At 40.5% G+C, this 21,913-nt stretch overlaps 1 protein-coding gene across 1 annotated transcript in view; it reads left to right on the top strand.

Annotated features, from left to right (window-relative positions):
- Nucleotides 1-843: 843 nt before the first annotated feature.
- Nucleotides 844-21,913, top strand: part of LOC140211845 (cGMP-dependent protein kinase 2) — a 52,735-nt gene continuing 31,665 nt past the window's right edge. Inside the window, exons 1-8 of the mRNA XM_072282019.1 lie at nucleotides 844-1,295; nucleotides 3,585-3,751; nucleotides 6,284-6,397; nucleotides 7,793-7,898; nucleotides 8,676-8,739; nucleotides 12,641-12,718; nucleotides 13,399-13,493; nucleotides 21,180-21,248. Of these exons, the coding sequence (XP_072138120.1) occupies nucleotides 844-1,295; nucleotides 3,585-3,751; nucleotides 6,284-6,397; nucleotides 7,793-7,898; nucleotides 8,676-8,739; nucleotides 12,641-12,718; nucleotides 13,399-13,493; nucleotides 21,180-21,248 (1,145 nt within the window). The remainder of the gene's footprint in view (nucleotides 1,296-3,584; nucleotides 3,752-6,283; nucleotides 6,398-7,792; nucleotides 7,899-8,675; nucleotides 8,740-12,640; nucleotides 12,719-13,398; nucleotides 13,494-21,179; nucleotides 21,249-21,913) is intronic.

Here is a 21,913-nt window from a genome sequence, read left to right as displayed (position 1 = left end):
TTGAAGGTATCAATCAGTCAATGTATTTTTTTTCTGTATTTATGTTTTTAACATTCCATCACTTCAAGATTGCACACTAAAAAACAATTATTGAGACCAATAATGAACTTCCTGACTCATCCTACCACCATGAATAGGCAGTCATTCGATGCATTCAACATCTTCAGTCATCTTCACTTCCCTGCTATCCCATCCCCTTTGCCAGTGTAATCTAACTACCCCCATGTTTTCTCTGTCAGGTCACATACAAAATGTGCAGAAAAATCTGCAGGAAAAAAATGGAAAACTTTAAAAGTTGTGTCTGATTTATCCAAGTTTAGAAGTTCAGATGAATTTGAGATTGCCTTGTTATGCTTCTAGTGTGAATGCAAATAATCCCCTTGACAGTATTTCAAAGAGGGACACAGGAGTTCTCCCCAATGCTTACCCTTCAATCCAAGACTGTGAGCAAGTCATCATTATCATACTGCTGTTTGGGAAGCATGCTGTGTACAAGGTGCCAACTCTATTTTCTACACTAGAAGCAATCGACAGCCCAGCATACGAGGATAATGAAAAGGAGTGCATGTTCCATCAATCCACAACACAATGCCCTTGAGATATTGGGCCAAGGTTACGAAACTATTTTGCACATATGTTTAAGTTTAATTGTTTACCATGTTACTTGCAAAGAGGAAATGATTGTTAGTAGAACAGGAAACAATCTGTTAAAGAACTTCAAGAAGCACTAACTCAACCACCTGTGTTTTAACAATATTCTCCTGTATGAATGTTTTCTTTCTTTTGGCAGCTGTCTGGCTGGGCCTGTGTTGAGAGATCCTTGGGATGATTTATATTTGTGCAATGGGAAACGGTTCTGTGAGAGCGACAAGACCCAAACAGAATAACTCTCCCCCAGTCCTGACAGAACCCTCCTCGGAGGCCTTGGACAACCTCAGAAGAAAGATCCTGATCCTAGAAGAGGAGCTGAGGAGGAAGGATGATCAGCTGAGGCAGAATTCAAAGAAAATTCAATCCCTGGAGAAAGAACTGAAAGGAAAACTTTCCCAAATCGCCAAGCTTCAAGATGCCATTGGGTACAACAGCACCTCTGTATCTACTCCTGTCAACCAACACAAGAAGCTGGTCAGCGTCATCAACCAAGGGCCAAAACGTTTTGCCCAGGTGGCGACTGAGATTCATGGACGGCTCAAGGCCAAAGAGGGGGTGTCTGCGGAGCCAACCTCCTGGAATTATTACTGCCACGGCGTGCAGAAGTTCTCCATTGAGCAGCTTCGAGTACGGAAGGACTCCAGGTAAGAAATCAGAATCACTGTTGCCCCAGCAATTGAGCAGCTGGATTCCCACAACAGTGTGAGAGATAGATGACTCATTCTATCTAAATAACCCCACTTACTAATGATAACCTCGGAAGACAAAGTGCATCATTGGCATGGATATTTTCTATGTACTTGTCAATACCACGTACTGTATCCTTGACTAACATTTGTAGTTAAATTGTCCTCACTATAGATGACATTGTTCAGTGAAAGCAAACTTGGAGGGAGAACGTTTAGTTCATTGCACCAGATATTCTCATTCATTCTTAAGATGTGGGCACCTATTTCACCAATGCAGTTCGCAAAGTGAAGATACATCTGCAGTCTAATTAGGTTGTAGCTTCTAAAGCATCAGGATAGTGGGTGACTTGGACGTGAATCGGCAGGTGGTTTTCCATGGCCTTTCCGTCCTTTCCTTCTGGGTGGTGGAAGTCACATATCTGGCATGTGCTCTCAAAAGAACCATGGCAAATTCTTCTTCATTCATGGGTAGTATCCAGAGTACCATTCACATTTTGCCCTAACTTTAGCTCTAACCAGAAAGCATATTGGAAGTGTATAATTGGAACACAAGCTGTGGGGTCACACCTACAGGTTGGTCACAGCACAGTAATAATCTTGATTGAGCATCATTGGCATCAGAGGCAGAAAGCACAGACATTTAGCTTCTATTCTGACAGTCGGTTTAGAGTGAAAACACTTAACAAAAATGCAGCAAAGTCTCAATATCAAACTGAAACCAAAATATAATGGAATCCAGATAAAATAATGGTGATATCGTAATGGTTGGAACTGAATTATATTTTTCATTTTGTTAACCATATTACCGTGATGCTGTAACTCTAAGATTCTCCATGTTCTGCATTAGTTATCATTAGAGATTTCTTACAGACACAGATCAAAAGCATTTTTAAAAATATCTATTGATTTTCTGGGATTTAAGTACAACATTGAAGGAACTGTCTTCCACTCCTCAAACAACATTGTTGCTTAACATAATGTCAAAATTTGCACATCAATGATCATGTTTCCTGATATCCTGGTTAACAGTGATCCATAACTTTACTAAATCTCATTATACATTCAGTGGCCACTTTATTAGATGCACCTGTACACCTGCTTGTTAATGCAAATATCTAATCAGCCAATCATGTGGCAACAAGTCAATGCTTAAAAGCATGCAGACATGGTCAAGAGGTTCAGTTGTTGTTCAGACAAAACATCAGAATGGGGAAGAAGTATGATATAACTTTAACCAGGAATGATTTTTGCTGCCAATCAGGGTAGTTTGAGAATCTCAGAAACCGCTGATCTCCTGGACTCATACACAACAGTCTCTAGAGTTTACAGAGAATGGCACGATAAACAGAAAACATCGAGTGAGCAGCAGTTCTGTGGGTGAAAGCACCCTGTTAATGAGAGAGGTCGGAGGAGAATGGCCAGACTGGTTCAAACTGACAGGAAGGCGAGGGTAGCTCAACTAACACACGTTACAACAGTGGTGTGCAGAAGAGCTTCTCTGAATGCACAACACGTCAAACTTTCAAGTGGATGGGCTACAGCAGAAGAATACCATGAACATTCACTCAGTGACAGCTTTATGAGGTACCCAATAAAGTAGCTACTGAGTGTAGATCATTGATCTGATTGCTCTTTGTTGTCCATAACTTTATAGCAATATTTCTTACATGTAATCCAGTAGGTACCAGATTAACTTAGAGCTTTAAGATTGACTATAAAATACCTTGGGGGGCACAAAAGTCACTGCAGTCAGGTGTAAGAAAAGAACTCGTATGTCTATTTTATCTTACACTATGTCTAATTGACGGTTCATCCAATGAACTCCATTTACTGCAAAGTCCAGTGTACGAAGAATAGTAAATTTGGTTACTTAAAGAATGTGTATGAGACATGGGGGGGAGGGGGCGCGGTGGTGTGCTCTATATCGTGAACTTGTTCTTGTGACACCTTGTTTCTCATAATATGGGCTGAAATTGGATGTACATTGACAAAAGACTAAATCTTAGAGAACAAGAGTTGTCTTTGCTTTTGGTTGTCCCTGCTTCAGTGAGACCGAATTCTGAGTTTGTTCTCTTTAGTGACAAAATGAATGATGCCCAGAAAAAAAAAAGAATGTCAAAGGAATTTCCTCACCAGTTAGTGTTCAATGCTGAAAATTAAAGTGGGAAGATAATGTAGATGGAATGGTTCTTTGATGACCATAGCCAGGAGGTTGGTGGTAATCTGAGTATATATATTGTGCAGTTTAAAGAAACTGATAACCGATGCCATAATGCACAACGAGTTCCTGAAGAAACTGGAGCCCCAGCATGTGCGGGAGATTGTGGAATGCATGTACGAGAGGAGCTACCAAGAAACCGATGTCGTCATCCAGGAGGGGGAACCGGGAAACCATCTCTATGTTCTGGCAGGTGAGGCTCATTGTCTTTGGGCTGTACAGTACGGAAACAGCCATTGTATTGATGTTTGGTCTCTAGGTGACATCTGACTGTATTGTGCCATGCATGCATGATAATGATGTCCCATAGGGTGTTGTGTGTTTGGATCACTTAAGTATGTTCTCCATCAACAAGAGTGCACAGTTTAGTGCAGTTAACAGCGTCAATGGGTCAAATCAGGGGTAATGAGAACAGAGATTTTCCTTTACACCAAGATATCTCAATTTATTTATCCCTTTGATTTGTCAGTCCCTCACCTGATAATGACTCTAATCCTAAAATGTACCACCCTTTCCCTACCCACTGCTTTCCCCTTCCTACATCATGGGATAGTACAAAATCATAGAACAAAGAACATTAAAGCACAGTACAGGTCCTCCAGTCCACAATGTTGTGCCAACCTTTTAGCCTACTGTGGGATCAATCTAATCCTTCCCTCCTATATAGAACACCAATTTCTTTATCATCCATGTGCCTATCTAAAAGCTTCTTAAATGACTCTAATATGTCTGCTTCCAATCTCCTTAAAATTATACCCCAGGTATTAGCCCGGAAAAAGTCCCTCGCTGTCCACTTGACTTATGCCTGTTATCATCTTTGATCTAGCAAGTCACCACTCATTCTCCTTCATTCCAAAGAAAAAAGCCCTAGCTCACTCAGCCTATCCTCATAAGGCAACATAATTTATTCAAATATTAATTTTCTGAGTTTAAGGAATTCTGATTTGCAATAAAGTGGATAAAACTGAAGGGAAACCAAACAGTAAATATGCGCAGCAACACACATAAAAATTGCTGGTGAACGCAGCAGGCCAGGCAGCATCTATTGGAAGAGGTACAGTCGACGTTTTGGGCCGAGACCCTTCGTCAGGACTAACTGAAAGAAGAGATAGTACACAAATATGTGCCATACTTTTTGAAAACTCCAGTTTTACATTGTCTTCTACATAATGCTATTTATGACATTAAAAGACTTCTATATTGCAAGGAGTCATGAATTGATGTCCACAGATTAATGCACCCAGTGGTGCATTTGACATTGGCTAGGAAAAGACCCACCACAATACCCAGCTGCCATTGGACTGTTTCATTGAAAACTGAGGTTATATCAGGCCTCTAAGCTGCTGGTTAACCAAGAAAACTTGTGTTGTGTAGCATTATAGACTCTATCAGTGATGCTTATAGAAATAAGGAAATCATATTACAAGACTGAAGCTATTGGTGTATATTTTAGAATAAATTCCATCAGTTATTTTAGGGTTACTGCAAATTTATCAGTTTGCTTTAATAACCATTTATTAAATTCATGCCTTAGCCTTCAGCCCTGCGCTATTCTTCTGGCCAATCTACATGTCATCCCCATTTGCTCATCTTTGTTCCATATACCTGTCTAATAAAAACATATCCCATCATTTTCTGAGCTCTAGTTCATCACAGTGTCCTGAGAGAGTTCCAAGTTTCCAGCATTTGTGTGGAAATGCTCCTGAAACAGTCTAGACTTGGATTTTAGAATAATGTCTACTTGTTTGATATTCTTACTAAATGTTTTTGTTATCTTATTTTTATTGGATAACTGGCAGTGTAAAAATGATGATCTCTTTAACTCAGTGCAATTCCTGAATATATAAGTGAAGTTTATTTTGCTACTTTTTCCCAAAAATATAAAAAAAGAGATGATATATGATTAGCCTTATTTGTTACATTGAAACATCAAATTGTACAAGGAAATGCATTGTTTCATCCACAGCCAACACAGTCTGAGGGTGTGTTTGGGGGTAGCCCACAGATGTTGCTACGCTTCCAGTGCTAACATAGGATGCCCACAATACTAACTCTGTATGTCTTCAGAATGTGGGAGAAAGCCGAAAACCTGGAGGAAACCTATACGTTGACAGGGAGAATGTGCAAAATCCTTATAGATCATGGCAGGAATGCAGGTCATTCAAACAAAACAATGGCTTTAATGGGGAGATGTAGAAATGAATAGTCCACTTGTATGAAGGACCAGAGCTCAAGAACAAAAACGTGTAGTAATCACAGATAAATCTAAAAGGGTGTTAGGGCAAAAACCTTTACCCCAAAGGTGGTGATAATGTGAAACCTGGCCCAAAGGTGGTGTAGTTGAGGTGAATGTATTTATTTAAGGGGAAGCTGCCAAAACATAGGAGAAAGAAAGAAAGAGTCTGTTAATTTGAAAAGTCAAGAGGATATTTGTTTGGTTCAGTTAGGTTGAAAAGCCTTTAATATGCTATAGATTCTGTGACATTAAATGCATTGTGCTTATTGTCTAGCCAATCAGTATGCTGCTAATGAAGCAGAACAACTTTGGAGTAACACTAGAAGTTAGGGATATACTTTGAATAAGCTATACTTAAGTAGTCTTCCTGTCATGAAGTGCAGCCTGACACCAGGATCTGGTGCACCTGATCTAGTGCGCCAATCTCTAGTTGATGTGACTGTGATCATTGATTGCTACTGCAAATAAACTTTAATTCTACTTTTAAAGATGGGACTTTAGAAGTTATGCAGAATGGCAAATTGTTGGGACAGATGCATCCTGGGACAGCGTTCGGCGAGCTTGCAATTCTCTACAATTGCAAAAGGACTGCTACTGTTAAAGGTAATGAAAGCTCCGACTCCATGTGTCGGTTTCTCTGTCACTGCTCCTGTCTCTCTGTAAGTACACAACTAGCTGGCAGTGGTGTGGTGAAGCACTATCAGCTTGCCAATAAACACCAATTTCAAATTTTACACCAACTAAAATTATATGTGAAGCTGAAGAACTAGTAACTGATGCTGGACTCAATCCCTAGAGTGAGTGTGTGTGTGTGTGTGTGTGTGTGTGTGTGTGTGTGTGTGTGTGTGTGTGTGTGTGTGTGTGTTTGTGTGTGTGTGTGTTTGTGTGTGTGCGTGGATGCGCACGCGTGTGCTTGTTCAGGGAATATTTAAGCCGATATACCATAAATGTACCATAACAAGGCAGACAATGGTGTTAAGCTTAATATTTTATGTGTCCTGTTAATGCCAAATCCCAACATAAATGCAGTATTAACCCTCAAGATCTCTAGGTACCTGGGATGCACCTGGATGACAGACTTGAATGGAGCACCAACACAGAGACTGTGTACGAGGGCTAGAGTTACCTCTACTTCCTGAGAAGACTGAGGTCCTTTGGAGTATGCAGGCCTCTCTCTCACATGTTCTACCAATCTCCTATGTGGAGGTGCACTGGGGCAACGGCATCAACATGGGTGATGCCAACAGGCTCAATAAACTGATGAGAAAGGCTGGTTCAGTTATAGGGGACAAACTGGACACACTGGAGGCTGCGGTAGAACAAAGAACCCTACAGAAAATCCGGGCAATTCTAGACAATGTTTCTCACGCTCTGTATGCCACCTTGGCTAAACAGAGGAGCACTTTTAGTGATAGACTAAGACAACTGTTCTGTTCCAAAGAGGGTTATATGAGGTCATTTTACCCTTGGGCTGTTTGAGGTAACTTATTTTTTATTCTGTCTTACTTCTCTTCCAAGATTTGTACAACTGTGCACGTAATGCTACTGTGACACTGTAAATTCCTTTGGGATCAATAAAGTCAATCTATCTCTCTATCTCTATCTCTATCTATATATATATTGTCAGTGTTACCATGAGCTTTGCCAGCAATCTTTTAACCAAGGTTAGGAAATTTAACCTCAGCCTTGGGGAAATTCAAAGGAGAGTTTTGCCTTATCTGTTGAAGACTCCTAGAATCTACACTTAATTATAAATGAATAGACCATCAAAGTCACAATCTGTTGGCCAGCTCAGCTGTGTGTTTTCAAGTCTAACATCCTTTAGACTAGTGAAGAAGTTCTTTGGTGTGTTGGTAAGAGCTTATCAGGGACATTTAGAGATATTATTTTTATAGTTATACAGTATATGTAGAAATATTCTCTAAAATGAAACCATAACACTGTGTTGGATTTTAATATGTAAATATGTTCGTTGATCAAATGCTGCACCATTTTCAGCTGTGACCGAGTCTTGGATTTGGGTTCTGGATCGTCAGGTTTTCCAGAGCATCATGATGGAAACAGCACAGGCAAGGAATAAGAAATATTTCAACTTCCTCAGCAGGTGAGAACTGAGAGCCCCTGGGGCTGCTTCAGATACCCAGACAGGTCACGTGGATGGCATTGGACCAACAACTGCCTGGACAGGATGGAGGACATCCCACTGCTAAGCACAATGCTGATGTGCCTCATCTATCCACTGAGACCGCTAATATATTGGATAAATGGTACAGTGGTCAAGATCAGTGCAAATGACTGAGGAAACGTGATGACGATACTGCTCAGTCAGTGTTCGCTCCATTCTTTGTACTGAAGTGTAACACTTGCATTTGTCTCTGTTGAGTTACAGCAGTACAGTATTCACCATTGTACCTGCCTGTCTTTATCATCTTAAAATCTATTACTATTTTGCTCATAATTCAGCTTGTTTATGCTTTTTTACCTGCAAATTTGGAAATGGAGACCCCTAGTAAAAGTCACTGATATATACAGAGGGAGAAAAACAGTAGTCCTAGCAACAAGACCCAGGGAAAAATTATTACTATTATTAAATCTTACCATCTAATAAGTAACTTGTATTATTATCCTGTTTTCCATCATGTCCCCTTTTATTCCATAAATTTCAATCTTGATGATAAATCCATTTCAATGTGCTTTGTCAAATATACAGTTAGGGTCTCTGCTTAGAGAATAGGACATGTGTTTTCTGTGCTATGTCTAAGTACAGGGCTGAAGAAATTCAGAGCTTATTGTCTGTTTGATAGTGCTGGATATCAGTAAGGGTATAGAATGGACATAATGAGACGGTGCAATTTCTTTAAAATATGTATTTTTTATGCAGTGTTTCTCTACTGAAAGGCTTGCCCGAAGAGAAATTATCCAAGATTGTTGATTGTCTTGAAGTTGTGAGTACATTATTTTTCAATCTTGAAGATCTTTTAAAAATCTATTTGACTACATTGAGGACAGACTCCTACTGTGTAAAGTCACAATCTGAGATATTAGTTGGCAATACTTGAGCTTAAGTAGAAGGATATCACAATAACAAAGTGCAATGTATAATAAATTCCTTGTTGAAAATTAGAGACATCGGGTGAATAGGTTATCTTTGGCCACTTCAGCTGAACACTTACAAGACACTCTGTCCTGATGCGGGATCTCAAACTGAAACATTGACTATTCCTTGACTCAATGAATTGCTTCAGCAGTTTGTGTTTTGATCCAGATCACAGCATCGGCAGTCTCTTGTGCTTCTCATTCTCAAGCCGTGTTCAATTAGTTATCTCTCTGAAGTGAAATAGACTATTCCTCCTCATTCAACACACCATTTGGTGTTCTGTTCAAGAACAGATTCTTGCACCACTGGTAATTATACCTTCTCCCCACTTACTTTTTAATGGTATGAAGACTTTCATTGGATTGTGCCTACCATATCATCATAAAGTACACAGTAGGAACAAAATCAGGCTATTCCATTATGGCTGATTTATTATCCTTCTCAACCCCATTCTCCTGCCTTCTCCTCGTAACCTTTGACACCCCTCCCTTGAGAACCTATTAAAGTTCACTTTAAATATACCCAATAACTTGGCCTCCAGAGTCATCTGTAGCAATGAATTCCACAGATTCGTCCTCTTCTGGCTAAAGCAATTCCTTCTCAACTATGTTCTAAAGGGATGTGCTAGTACTTTGAACCTGTACCATCTGGTTCTAAGCTTTCCCACTATAAGACACTACTTCCACTCCATCTAGGCCTTCTAATATTCTATAGCAAGCATTCATCAACAACTCTTTGATTAATAACTGAACATGTTTCCTAGTCCACTGATAAAACAGGTTTTTTATTGGAGAATTAAGCATTTCACCTTTCACAAAGGATTTGACTTACTTTGCTCCATATGTCTTCTAATAGGGTAGACCCAATTCAATGCTATTTAACTCTTTCAGTACCACTCTGTGTTCAAGAGCATTAGATCTGCTGAACTGTGGAGAAGCTCAAGGGACAAGGCAGATATTGGTACAGGTTTTTGTATCTGGAAAACAGAGAACCTAACCCTCACTAGGTTTATCAGCCATTTTTGAAGATCAAAGCTGGGGGCATGGCTTTTCTGTAAGTGAGATTTGCAGGTAAAGTTCAAAGTAAATTTATTATCAAAATGTCTATATGACACCACGTGCTACTCTGAGATTCACTTTACTGTAGGCATTCACAGTATAACAAAGAGATGCGTACAATAGGATCAATGAAACACTACACACAAAACTGACAACCAATGTGCAAAAGAAGGCAAACTGTGAGAGAGTGGTAGCTGTGTGGAATGAGCTTCCAGCAGAAGTGGTTGAGGCAGGTTCTATGTTGTCGTTTAAAGTTAAATTGGATAGATATATGGACAGGAAAGGAATGGAGGGTTATGGGCTGACTGCAGGTTGGTGGGACTAGGATAGGGTAAGAGTTCGGCATGGACTTGAAGGGCCGAGATGGCCTGTTTCCGTGCTGTAAATGGTTATACGGTTATATGTGCAAACACAAAAAAAAATTGAGAACATGAGTTGTAGAGTCCTTGAAAGTGAGTTGAAAGTAGGTTGTGGAATCAGTTCAGTGTTGAGATGAATGCAGTTATCCATGCTGGTTTAAGGAGCCAAAACCATTGAGAGCTCCTTGGGATTAAATGTCAGGGGATGCAGACTGCAACCTTCCAAGTTGAAAATATAAATCTTCTGCACCAACCAGTTAGTACAGGGGATGAAAGTACAGCCATTCTGGAAGAGTTTCTGGTGGAAGCAGTTTTATAATGGTACTGGAGTATTAAAAGAGCAAAGATTTAACTTACTCAAATCCCAACTCAGGTAGAAAATGGCCACCTTTTGATAACTCTGTCAAACACTATAACTTGTTGCAATTGTACTGTTCGTAGCCACCAATAGGACTAGCACCCAATATGAAAGGACTTTTAATGTAAAGCAAATGACAAGTTTTTTGCATCTTGACTTAATAAAGAAAATAATGAAATAACTAAGCTTCACTTAATAAAGCCCTTGTTCAAATAGTTCAGTTTAATATCAGAGAAAGTATAAAATTTACAACCTGAAATTCTTACTCTTCACGAGCATCTACAAAAGACCACAAAGTGTGAATGACAGAAACATCAGAACCCCAATGTCCCCCTACCCATTCCCACACCTGTACACCTGCTCGTTAATGCAAATATCTAATCAGCCAATCAGTGTATAGAATAGTACAGCACAGTACAGGCCCTTCTGCCCACAATCTTGTGCCGACCCTTAAACCCTGCCTCCCATATAACCCCACCTTAAAAGCATGCAGACCTGGTCAAGTGGTTCAGTGGTTGTTCAGACCAAACATTGGAATGGGGAAGAAATGTGATCTATGTGACTTTGACCATGAAATGACTGTTGGTGCCAGTTGGGGTGTTTGAGTATCTCATAAACTTCTGATCTCCTGGGATTTTTATGCACAACAGTCTCTAGAATTTATAGGAAATAATGCAAAAAAACAAAAAAAAAAATCCAGTGAGCAGCAGTTCTATGGGTAAAACATCTTGTTAAGGAGGAAAAACTTGACAGTAACTCAGGTAACCCTATGTTACAAAGGTGGTGTGCAGAAAGGCAGCTCTGAATACACGATGTCAGAACCTTGAAATGGATGTGCTCAGCAGCAGAATACTATGAACATAAACTCTGTGACCACTTTATTAGGTATAGAACATACCTAATAAAGTTGCCACTGAGTGTAAGTATCTCCACCATGAATGCCAGCAATAGCAGTTTATACCATCTTAGGATGTACTGCAACAACTCACTAAGATGACTCCTTCTAAATCCGTGATGTTCTCCAGCTAGGAGGACAGGGCCAGCAAAAGCATGAAGGTGTCATCATTTGGAAGTTGCCCTCCAAGATACACACCATCTTGACTTGGAAATACATCATAAACATGATAAATTCTGCAAATGCTGGAAATCCAGAGCAACACACACAAAATGCTGGAGGAACTCAACAGGTCAGGCAGCATCCATGGAAATGAATAAATGGTCGAGGTTTTGGGACAAGACCCTTCTTCAGGACATACATCACTGTTAAAGTCATGGAGCTCGGCAGTAAAGGAAAAGGCCCTGGTCTTCTGCCTAATCTCATCTACTTGCGCCTGGACCATAGCCTTCCATACTCCTCTCATCTACGTACTATCCAAACTTCTTTTAAATGTTACTATTGAACCTGCATTTACCATGTTGGCTGGCACTTCATTCCACACTTGCACCAGCCACTGAGTGAAGAAGTTCCCTTCTGACTCTCCTTAAATAGTTCACCTTTCACCCTAAATGTATGACAAGGAGGTCTATTCCCATCCAACCTAAGGGAGAAAGGCCTGGATGCACTCACGGTCACTGGGTGTACCCATAACTCAAGGCCTGCAGCAGTTCAGGACTACCTTCTCAAGTGCAGTTAGGGATGGACAGTTAAATGCAGGTGCAATCTGTTAAACTCACACCCCTTTAATGATTAAAAATACATCAGGTGTAGTGACAGTATGTAGCCAGACTTTTCAGAATAGGCTCCTCATTAGAATCAGAAAGCTACACCCCTCTGCGTCACTGTTGGATTCTAGAGCAAAGAGGAAACCTGGATGCCTGGAAAATAAACAAAGATTTTGAAGTATTTCTCTTAATTTATTACAGACTTCCAATTTATATAACAATGGCTTATTTACTTATCTGACTATGCAATCAGTGTTCTAAAATCTACTCTCTATTTCTTGTAGTAATATGCAATCTCTCCATCTCTGATAGGATTACTATGATAAGGGAGACTATATAATTCGTGAAGGAGAGCAAGGTAGCACCTTCTTCATCATTGCAAAAGGAAAGGTAAGTGTTTATTTATATTCAAAAATTTATCTCTGGAATGCAGAAACAACTCCATTGCTATGATAGGTGGTCCAGGTAAGGTTAATACTCCTTGTGTCTTTTAGACAGGTTTATGAAGATATTTTTTGAACTGAAAAACTTGTTCATTTAAAAATTGAAATTCTAAGTGAAGTTTAGTAATGATTTCATGTTTAGCACAAGTATTTTTGTATTAGTAAATGAATCGACCAAATTGCATTATAAGCTTGATCATATAACCTGGACTGATGCAGCAATGTAGGAGTGAGGGGATTCCTGCATTCCTCGATGTGCATACTTGAGCATGAGTTGCTAAAATGGCTAAACGGTCATAAGTGTCCTGGTTAGAATTCCTGCCCAGTCCAATCACTAAAATTAACAAAATGGCTTTGTTTGCTCTGTGTACCAAGTTGCTATATGTACTAACATTACAATGATTGTTATAAGTGCTATTTTAAGTAATTTTCAAAGCCTTGCATCATTTTGCACAGTATTCTAAGAGAAGAAAGAAGCAAAAACAATAACTATGCCATGTGGTTAGACTACTAACCAGCAATGTGACAGGCTGTTCTATAATGGAAAATATTTCTGTTAAGGTGCACTTGTATCTATGCCTGTTTTAGTATTTAAGGGGTTCACATGGTTTTGTTGATCTTGAACAGGTCCGTGTGACACAGACAAGAGAGGGAACTGAAGAACCACAAGAAATTAAGACATTAAAGGCAGGGGAATATTTTGGAGAGAAAGCTTTAATAAGGTACAGCAGTATGGAGTGTACAGAATGCTATAAATCTCACGGCTGAAATGGAAAGTAAGCAACCTACAAGATGTTTTAATTTGTACTAGTTATTCGTTATCAGGACTGAACAATCACAGAATGAAATAGTAGGTGAATAGGTCATTTGAACCACAAAATCCCCCCATCACTCAATGAATTGTGTAAGCCAAATAGTTAAGGCAATGAAGGGAGAAAAGACATTGGCTCCTACCAGATCATTAATCAGGTTTTGAAGCTTTCGACCATCTTGCATTCTGTTCTACAAAAGAGAGCTATGATTCTATAGCTATAGTTACTTTGTCAGATGGTTAATCAAAGTATAAACCCTTCTGATACTTCCTCTACAGACTAGTCTCAAAGGGAAGGTTGTTTTAAGCTTTGTGATATCACCGTTTTTTGATTGTCCCAAGACACTTCGGCTTCTGACAGAGAAGTACCATTCCACAAAATGTCTTAGTAGAACAGAGTGAAGATTTCAGAAAAGAATTTATTACAAAAAGAAACAAATTAACCATGGTATAATTGGTTCCTTTGTCTTTTGGTTCTCAATGGTACTCAACAATTTTCTCAGTCATTGTGGCATGCCAACACAATGCCTCCAATTCAAAATTCACAATTTCACGGACTTTAGAATCACAGAGTCATACATTACAGGAATGCATCAAAGCCAACCATTAAGCACCCACTTGCACTAACCCAATTCTAATCCCACATTATTTCCTCCACATCAACTTCCCATCAACAAGAACGATGAGTCAGCATACAGAGAGGAGGTGCAGCAGCTAATGGACTGGTGCAGAGACAACAACCTGTCTCTGATGTGAACAAAACAAAAGAGATGGTTGTTGACTTCAGAAGAGCACGGAGCGAGCATCGATGACTCCTCCGTAGAGATCGTTAAGAGCACCAAATTTCTTGGTGTTCACCTGGTGGAAAATCTCACCTGGTCCCTCAACACCAGCGCCATAGCAAAGAAAGCCCAACAGCGTCTCTACTTTCTGCGAAGGCTGAGAAAAGTCCATCTCTCACCCCCCCATCCTCACCACATTCTACAGAGGTTGTATCGAGAGCATCCTGAGCAGCTGCATCACTGCCTGGTTCGGGAATTGCACCATCTCGGATTGCAAGACCCTGCAGTGGATAGTGAGGTCAGCTGAAAAGATCATCGGGGTCTCTCTTCCCGCTATTACAGACATTTACACCACACGCTGCATCCACAAAGCAAACAGCATTATGAAGGACCCCACGCACCCCTCATACAAACTCTTCTCCCTCCTGCCATCTGGCAAAATGTACCGAAGCATTTGGGCTCTCACAACCAGACTATGTAACAGTTTCTTCCTCCAAGCCATCAGAATCCTCAATACCCAGAGCCTGGACTGACACCAACCTACTGCCCTCTACTGCGCCTATTGTCTTGTTTATTATTTATTGTAATGCCTGCACTGTTTTGTGCACTTTATGCAGTCCTGGGTAGGTCTGCAGTCTAGTGTAGTTTTTGTGTTGTTTTACGTAGTTCAGTGTAGTTTTTGTATTGTTTCATGTAGCACCATGGTCCTGAAAAACGTTGTCTCGTTTTTACTGTGTATTGTACCAGCAGTTATGGTCGAAATGACAATTAAAAAGTGACTTGACTTGACTAAGCCCTTCAACAAAGTCTACACACACGAGGAGCAAATTTGCACATTTTGTCAGACAAGTCCACACATTTGGGGATGTGGGATGAAGTCAGAGCACCCAGGGGAAGCTCACATGGTCACAGTGAGAATGTACAAACTCCATGCAGAAGTCAGGGTTGAACGTAGGTAGTCAGTATGAACTTCACCACTGTGTCTGCCCCACCTCAGCAGCCAGCTAGTTCCTGATGATTAAAGCTGTCCATTTGGCCTGTGTGCTGGGCTACTGGTTTTACCTCCTGAAGAAGTTTAACTGATGGCCCCAGCAGAGATCAGAATTTGAAGGATGCCAAACACATTGTTCAACCAGAGGTCCTGGAGCATCTGAGATACAAAACAAGTGTGCCAGTGCCTGGCTGCTGACTCCTGTTATTTTGTGGACTTTGATTCACAAGTCAGAAAGTGGAATAAGAACATAAGGAATAGGAGCAGGAATAGGCCATCTGGCCCATCGAGCCTGCTCCACCCTTCAATACAATGATGTCTGATCTGGCCATGGACTCATCTCCACCTACCTGCCATTTCCCCATAACCCTTAATTCCCCTACTATGCAAAAATCTATCCAACCTTGTCTTAAATATACTTACCGAAGTAGCCTCCACTGCTTCATTGGGCGGAGAATTTCACAGATTCACCACCCTCTGGGAAAAGCAGTTCCTTGTCATCTGTGTCCTAATTCTACTCCCCCAAATCGTGAGGTTATATCCCCTAGTTCTAGTCTCATCTATCAGCGGAAACAACTTTCCTGCCTCTGCCTTATCTATTACTGACCCTTTTGACCTCAGACAATTATAGTACATTCTGCCCACTCATGCACTTCCAGCCAGTTCTGTTTGTCACATCTGCCTGTAGCACAATGAGTATCCACCAAGAAACCTTTCAATGTGAGGAGAGCTTCTGCCTCCACTTACCCTTCATCCTGAGTGTTCAAACTCCTACCATGTTTACCTGAATACTCAACTAGATCCAACTTTTGATGCCATCCCCAACTAATTCCTTTAATCAGCCCTCCCCTTTCTTTTCTGCTTCTCCCTCCTGGATGTCTTACTTGATTTCGTACTGCATTAAGGTTCAGAGTTTGGACAGCTACAATGCAAATAATGCACTGACAGTATCTTGAACCAAAACTAATGGAATGGCTGAGATTAAAATTTCCCCTATTCACTGAGAATAGGTTCAGAGTTAATGGTAGGTCCTTTGTCTAGGATGTGGAAACTCTGGGAGACCTCCAGTTTCCCTGATAACTACATCTACATGAAGAGCATCAAACTAAATCTCCTTAGAGACTGTGTTAAGGAGCTGGAGTTGCAACTCGATGACCATTGGCTAATATGGAAGAGTGAGGAGGTGATGGATAGGAGCTACAGGGAGGTAGTCACCCCCAAAGTTGCAGAAGGCAGGTACCTGGGTGACTGTCAGGAGAGGGAAAAAGAATAGGCAGCCAGTGCAGAGTAACCCTGTGGCCATTCCCCTCAATAATAAGTATACCCTTTGCATACTGTTGGGGAGTGGTGGGGAGAAGAGGAGTGCAGTAATGATAGAGGATTGCATAGTTAGAGTTGCAGGAGATTATCTGTACATGAAAAAGAAATCTGGATGATATGTGGTCTCCCAGGTGCCAGGATCAGGGATGTCTTGGATTGGGTCTACGACGTTCTAATCATGATACATATTAGTACTGATGACATAGGTCAGAAAAGGGAGGAAGTCCTGATGAGAGAATATAGAGAGTTATGTAGAAAGATGAGGAACAGGACCTTCAGGGTAGAAATCTCTGGACTGCTGCCTGTGCCACATGCCAGTGAAGGTAAGAATAGAACAGGATGATCTGGCAGATGAATGCGTGGCTTAGTAATGGTGCAGGGGACAGGATTCAGAATTCTGGATCATTGGGATCTCTTCTGCGCAAGGTATGATCTGTACAAGAAGGACAGTTTACACCTGAACCCGAAAGGATGAATATCCTTGTGGGTAGGTTTACTAGAGCTGTTGGGGGGTGGGGGGGAGGTGGTTTAAACTAATTTGGCAGGGAGATGGGAAACAGAATGATAGGGCTGAGGCTGGGGCAGTTGGTATACAAGTAGATGCAGTGTGTAGTGAGACTATGAGGAGGAACAGGCAGATGATGGGGCAAAATTGCAGTCAGTGGGATGAGTTGAAGTGTAACATGGAGGCATAATCACAAAGGGTGATGAATACAGGACTGAAGATGTTGTATTTGAATGCACACAGTGTACAGAGTAAGGGAGATGCCCTTGTAGTGCAGATTAGAGATTGGCAGATACGACGTTGTGGACATCACTGAGATGTGGATAAAAGATCATAGTTGGAAGCTTAAACATCCAAAGATACACATTGTATTGAAAGGACAGGCAGGTAAGTTGGGGTAGCTCCATTTCTAAGGTGTCACCTCCTTAGAAAGAAGTGACATAGGATTGGAAGATGTAAAAGCCTTGTGGGTAATGCAAGGGTTAAGAGGTCCTGATGGGAGTTATATACAGACCTCCAAATAGTAGCCAGGATGTGGGATACAAATTACAATGGGAGATAGAAAAAGAATGTAAAAAGGGCAATGTTAGATTGTAGTGAGGGATTTCAATATGCTGGTAGATTGGGAAAATCAGGTTGGTGCTGGATCCCAAGAGAAGGATTTTGTAGACTGCCTATGATATGACGTTTTAGAGCAGCTTGTGGTTGAGCCCACTAGGGGAAAAGCAATTCTGTATTTGAATAGGGACCTGAAGGTAAAGGAACCCTTAGCAAGTAGTGATCATAATATAATAGAATTCACCCTGAAGTTTGAGAGGGAGAAGGTAAAGTCAGATATTACAGTATTACAGCGGAGTGAAGAGAATCCCAGAGGCACGAAAGGGGAGCTGGCCAAAGTTGATTAGAAGAGGATGATAGCAGAGCAGCAAAGGCTGGAGCTTCTGGGGGCAATTCAGAAGGCTCAAGATAGATTCTCCCAAGGATATGGAAATGTTGTAAAGAGAGGATGAAGCAACTGGGACTGACAAGGTAAGTCAAAGACAACATAAAAGAGAGGGCATTAATATAGCAGAAATTAGTGGGAAGTTAGAGAGTGGAGAAGCTTTTAAAAACCAACAGAAGGCAACTAAAAAGCCATAAGGAGAAAAAGGAAGAAATATGAAGGTAGTCAATAATATAAAAGAGGATGCCAAAAGTTTTTTTCAACGATATAATGAGTAAAAGGGAGGTGAAAGTGGATATTGGACCCCTGGAAAATGATGCTGGAGAGGTAGTAATAGGGGACAAAGAAACGCTGAACAAACTTAATAAGTACTTTGCGTCAGTCTTCACCATGGAAGACACTAGCAGTATGACAGAATACGAGGGTGCCAGGGAATAGAAGAGAGTGCAGTTGCTGTTGCTAAGGAGAAAGTGTTTGAAAAGCTGTAAGGTCTGAAGGTAAATAAGTCACCTGGACCAGATGGACACAGCCAGGTTTCTAAAGGAGGTAGCTGAAGAGATTGTGGAGGCATTAGTAATGATTTTTAAAGAATCGGTAAATACTGGACTGGTTCTGCAGAATGGAAAATTGGATATGTCATTCCACTCTTTAGGAAGGGAGGGAGGCAGAAGAAAGGAAATCATAGGAGAGTTAGTCTTTCTTCAGGTTGGGAAGATGGTCCATTATTAAGGATGAGGTTTTGGGATACTTGGAGACATGTGATAACATTCATCAAAGTCAGCATAGTTTTCTTAAGGGAAAATCTTGCCTGACAAATCTGTTGGAATTCTTTGTGGATAGAACAAGCAAGATGGGCAAAGGAGAGTAAGTGGATGTTGTTTGTTTGAATTTTAAGAAAGCCTTTGACAATGTGTTGCACATGCTTAACAAAATAAGAGTCCATGGTATTACCGGAAAGATACTAGCATGGATAGAAGATTAGCTAACTGGCAGAAGACCAAAGAGTGGGAATAAAGGGGGCCTTTTTTGGTTGGCTGCTATTAACTACTATTATTCCACAGGGATCTGTGTTGAGACTGCTTATTTTCACGATAAACAGTATAGCAATGATTTGGATGATGCAGTTGATGGCTTTGTGTTCAAGTTTGTGGACAAAATGAAGATAGGTAGAGGGGCAGGCAGAATTGAAGCAGAGAATCTGTAGAAGGACTTAGATTAAGAGAACGGGCAAAGAAGTGACAGATGGAATATAGTACAGGGAAGTGTATGGTTATGCACTTTGGTAGAAGAAATAAAGGTGTAGACTATTTTCTAAATAGGGAGAAAATTCAAAAACAGAGGTGCAGAGGGACTTGTAAACCCTTGTGTAGGATTCCCTAAAGGTTAACTTGCAGGTTGAGTTGGTGCTAAAGAAGGCAAATTTCGAGAGGACTAGAATATAAGAGCAAGGATGTAATGCTGAAGCTTTATATAGCAATGGTCAGATCACTCTTGGAGAATTGTGAGCTGTTTCGGGCACCTTATCTCAGAATAGATTTGTTGGCACTGGAGAAGGTTCAGTGGTGATTCACAAGAATGATTCTGGGAATGAAAGAGTTAACTTGTGAAGAGCATTTAATGAATCTCTGTGTGTACTCGCTGGAGTTTAGAAGAATCGGGGGGAATTCTCATTGAAATCTATTGAATATTGAAAAGTCTGGATAGAGTGGATCTGGGGAGGATGTTTCCTATAGTGGGTGAGTCCAAAACTAGAGGGCACAGCCTCAGAATAGAGGGATGTCTATTTAGTACAAAGATGAAGAGTAATTTCTTTAGCTCAACGGCAGTGAATCTGTTGAATTCATTGCCACAGATGGCTGTGAAGGACAAGTCATTGAGTATATCTAAAGCATAGGTTGATAGGTTGTTGATTGGTCAGGGTGTCAAAGGTTACAGAAAAAGGTAGGAGAGTGGGATTGAGAAGCATAATAAATCAGCCATGATGGAATGGCAGAGCAGACTCAATGGGCCGAGTGGCCTAATTCTACTCCTATGTCTTATGGCCTTATGGTGTTAATTGAGACTGAAGTACAGATATATGGAGTTCCTCAATACTACAAGTGTGTTCACAGGGTTGTAGCATATGCCTCTTCATCAGAATTAGAATTAGATTATTATTGTCAGATGTACCAAACAGCTTATCTTGCATACCTCTGTTGCGGAACAATTCATTACACAGTGCATTGAGGTAATACAAAGTAAAATAATGGGAGAATGTAGAATTAGGTGTAACAGCTACAGAGAGAGTGCAGTGCAGATAAACTGAGGTGAAAGAGCATAACAAGTAGATTGTGAGGTCAAGAATCCATCTTATCATATTAGGGACCTGTTTAATATAATAGTGGGTACAAGCTGGTGGCACATGCTTTCCAAATGTATAATTCTACCCAATGGAAGAAGGAAGAAGAGAGAATATCTGGAGTTGGTGGGTTTTTTGATAATGCTGACTGCTTTACTGATGCAGCAAACAGTATAGACAGAGTCCATGGAGGGAGGCTGGTTACCATGCTGTGCTTAGCTGTCAGCACAGTCCTCCACAGTTTCTTATGGCCAAGTGCAGAGTAGTTGCCATACCAAGCCATTATACCTCTAGGCAAGATGCTTTCAATGGTGCTTTGATTAAAAAAAAATTCAGAGGGTCAACAGGGACATACTAAATTTATTTAGCCTCCTGAGGAAGCAGAGGCATAGGGTGAACTTTCTTGGCCATGCGTAGTCACCTTTGCATAGTTTTTGTATCAAGAAAGGCTTTGCAGAACATAGGGATAAGCAAAGGGCTTGGATGGAACTTAAATGTATTAGTGGTGATAGATGCCAAGACTATTGCTACCAAGTTTCTAAGTTCTTCGATAAATGTTTCAAATAAAAGTCAGCAATTATTATAAATTTGAAGTATTGATATGAAGTACAATGAATGGAAAAATTAATTCTAAAAAAGCTTATGCCAATCAAAGAGTCTCACATTAGAGAATACAGCTCTAATCTGATGCCAACATCTTTTCTCTCTCCTTACACAGTGAGGATCTTCGTTCTGCAAACATAATTGCAGATGATGATGATACCCAGTGCCTGGTAATAGATCGCGAGTAAGTCCTACCTGTGGTGTGAACCTTCATCCAGTGTGCAGTGGCATACTTAGTGCTTTATCAAGTTTGACAGGAAAATTATTTGCTTTAGAAATATCTAAATCATTGCTGGCTCTGCAGTATCCTGACTAGGGTTTTTTAATAAATCACAAAAAGTAAAATATCATTACTTGAGTTTGGGGGATTATAGTAACCCTAATAATCGGATGATATCACGATACACTTTCTTTTTGCTCTAACCCTCCCTGCATGTACTCGCAACTGACCCATGCTCAATCCCCTAATGATCCAAATGAGGCACAATTTCCAATAATTTCCCTGTTCACACCGCCCGAAATGCAGTACCTTTGGAGTGGAGATGTCTTAACTTAAAGTATAACACCCAACTAGCCATAAACAGCAGTCCCCCTTAATCGAACATTAAATTTCACACTGCCACTCACTTACTGGCTTGTGCAAACAATATTTCACTTCCCATCCCCTTTTCAGCCTCTATCTGTGTATCTGTTAATACAATCATTAATATTTCAGAAGTTACAACTCTAAGTTACACTTCAAGGTAATCAAATATAAATTCAGTGATTACAATGGGGTACATTGTACTTCAGTAATAGGTGAGAATCAATTTCAATGAATTTGCACAGTCACAATAAAATACATTTTAG

This window comes from Mobula birostris, chromosome 18 (genome assembly GCF_030028105.1).
Source record: "Mobula birostris isolate sMobBir1 chromosome 18, sMobBir1.hap1, whole genome shotgun sequence".
NCBI lineage: Eukaryota > Metazoa > Chordata > Chondrichthyes > Myliobatiformes > Myliobatidae > Mobula > Mobula birostris.
The sequence above is the reverse complement of the archived record's forward strand: the minus strand, read 5'-3'. Positions and strand labels throughout refer to the sequence as shown.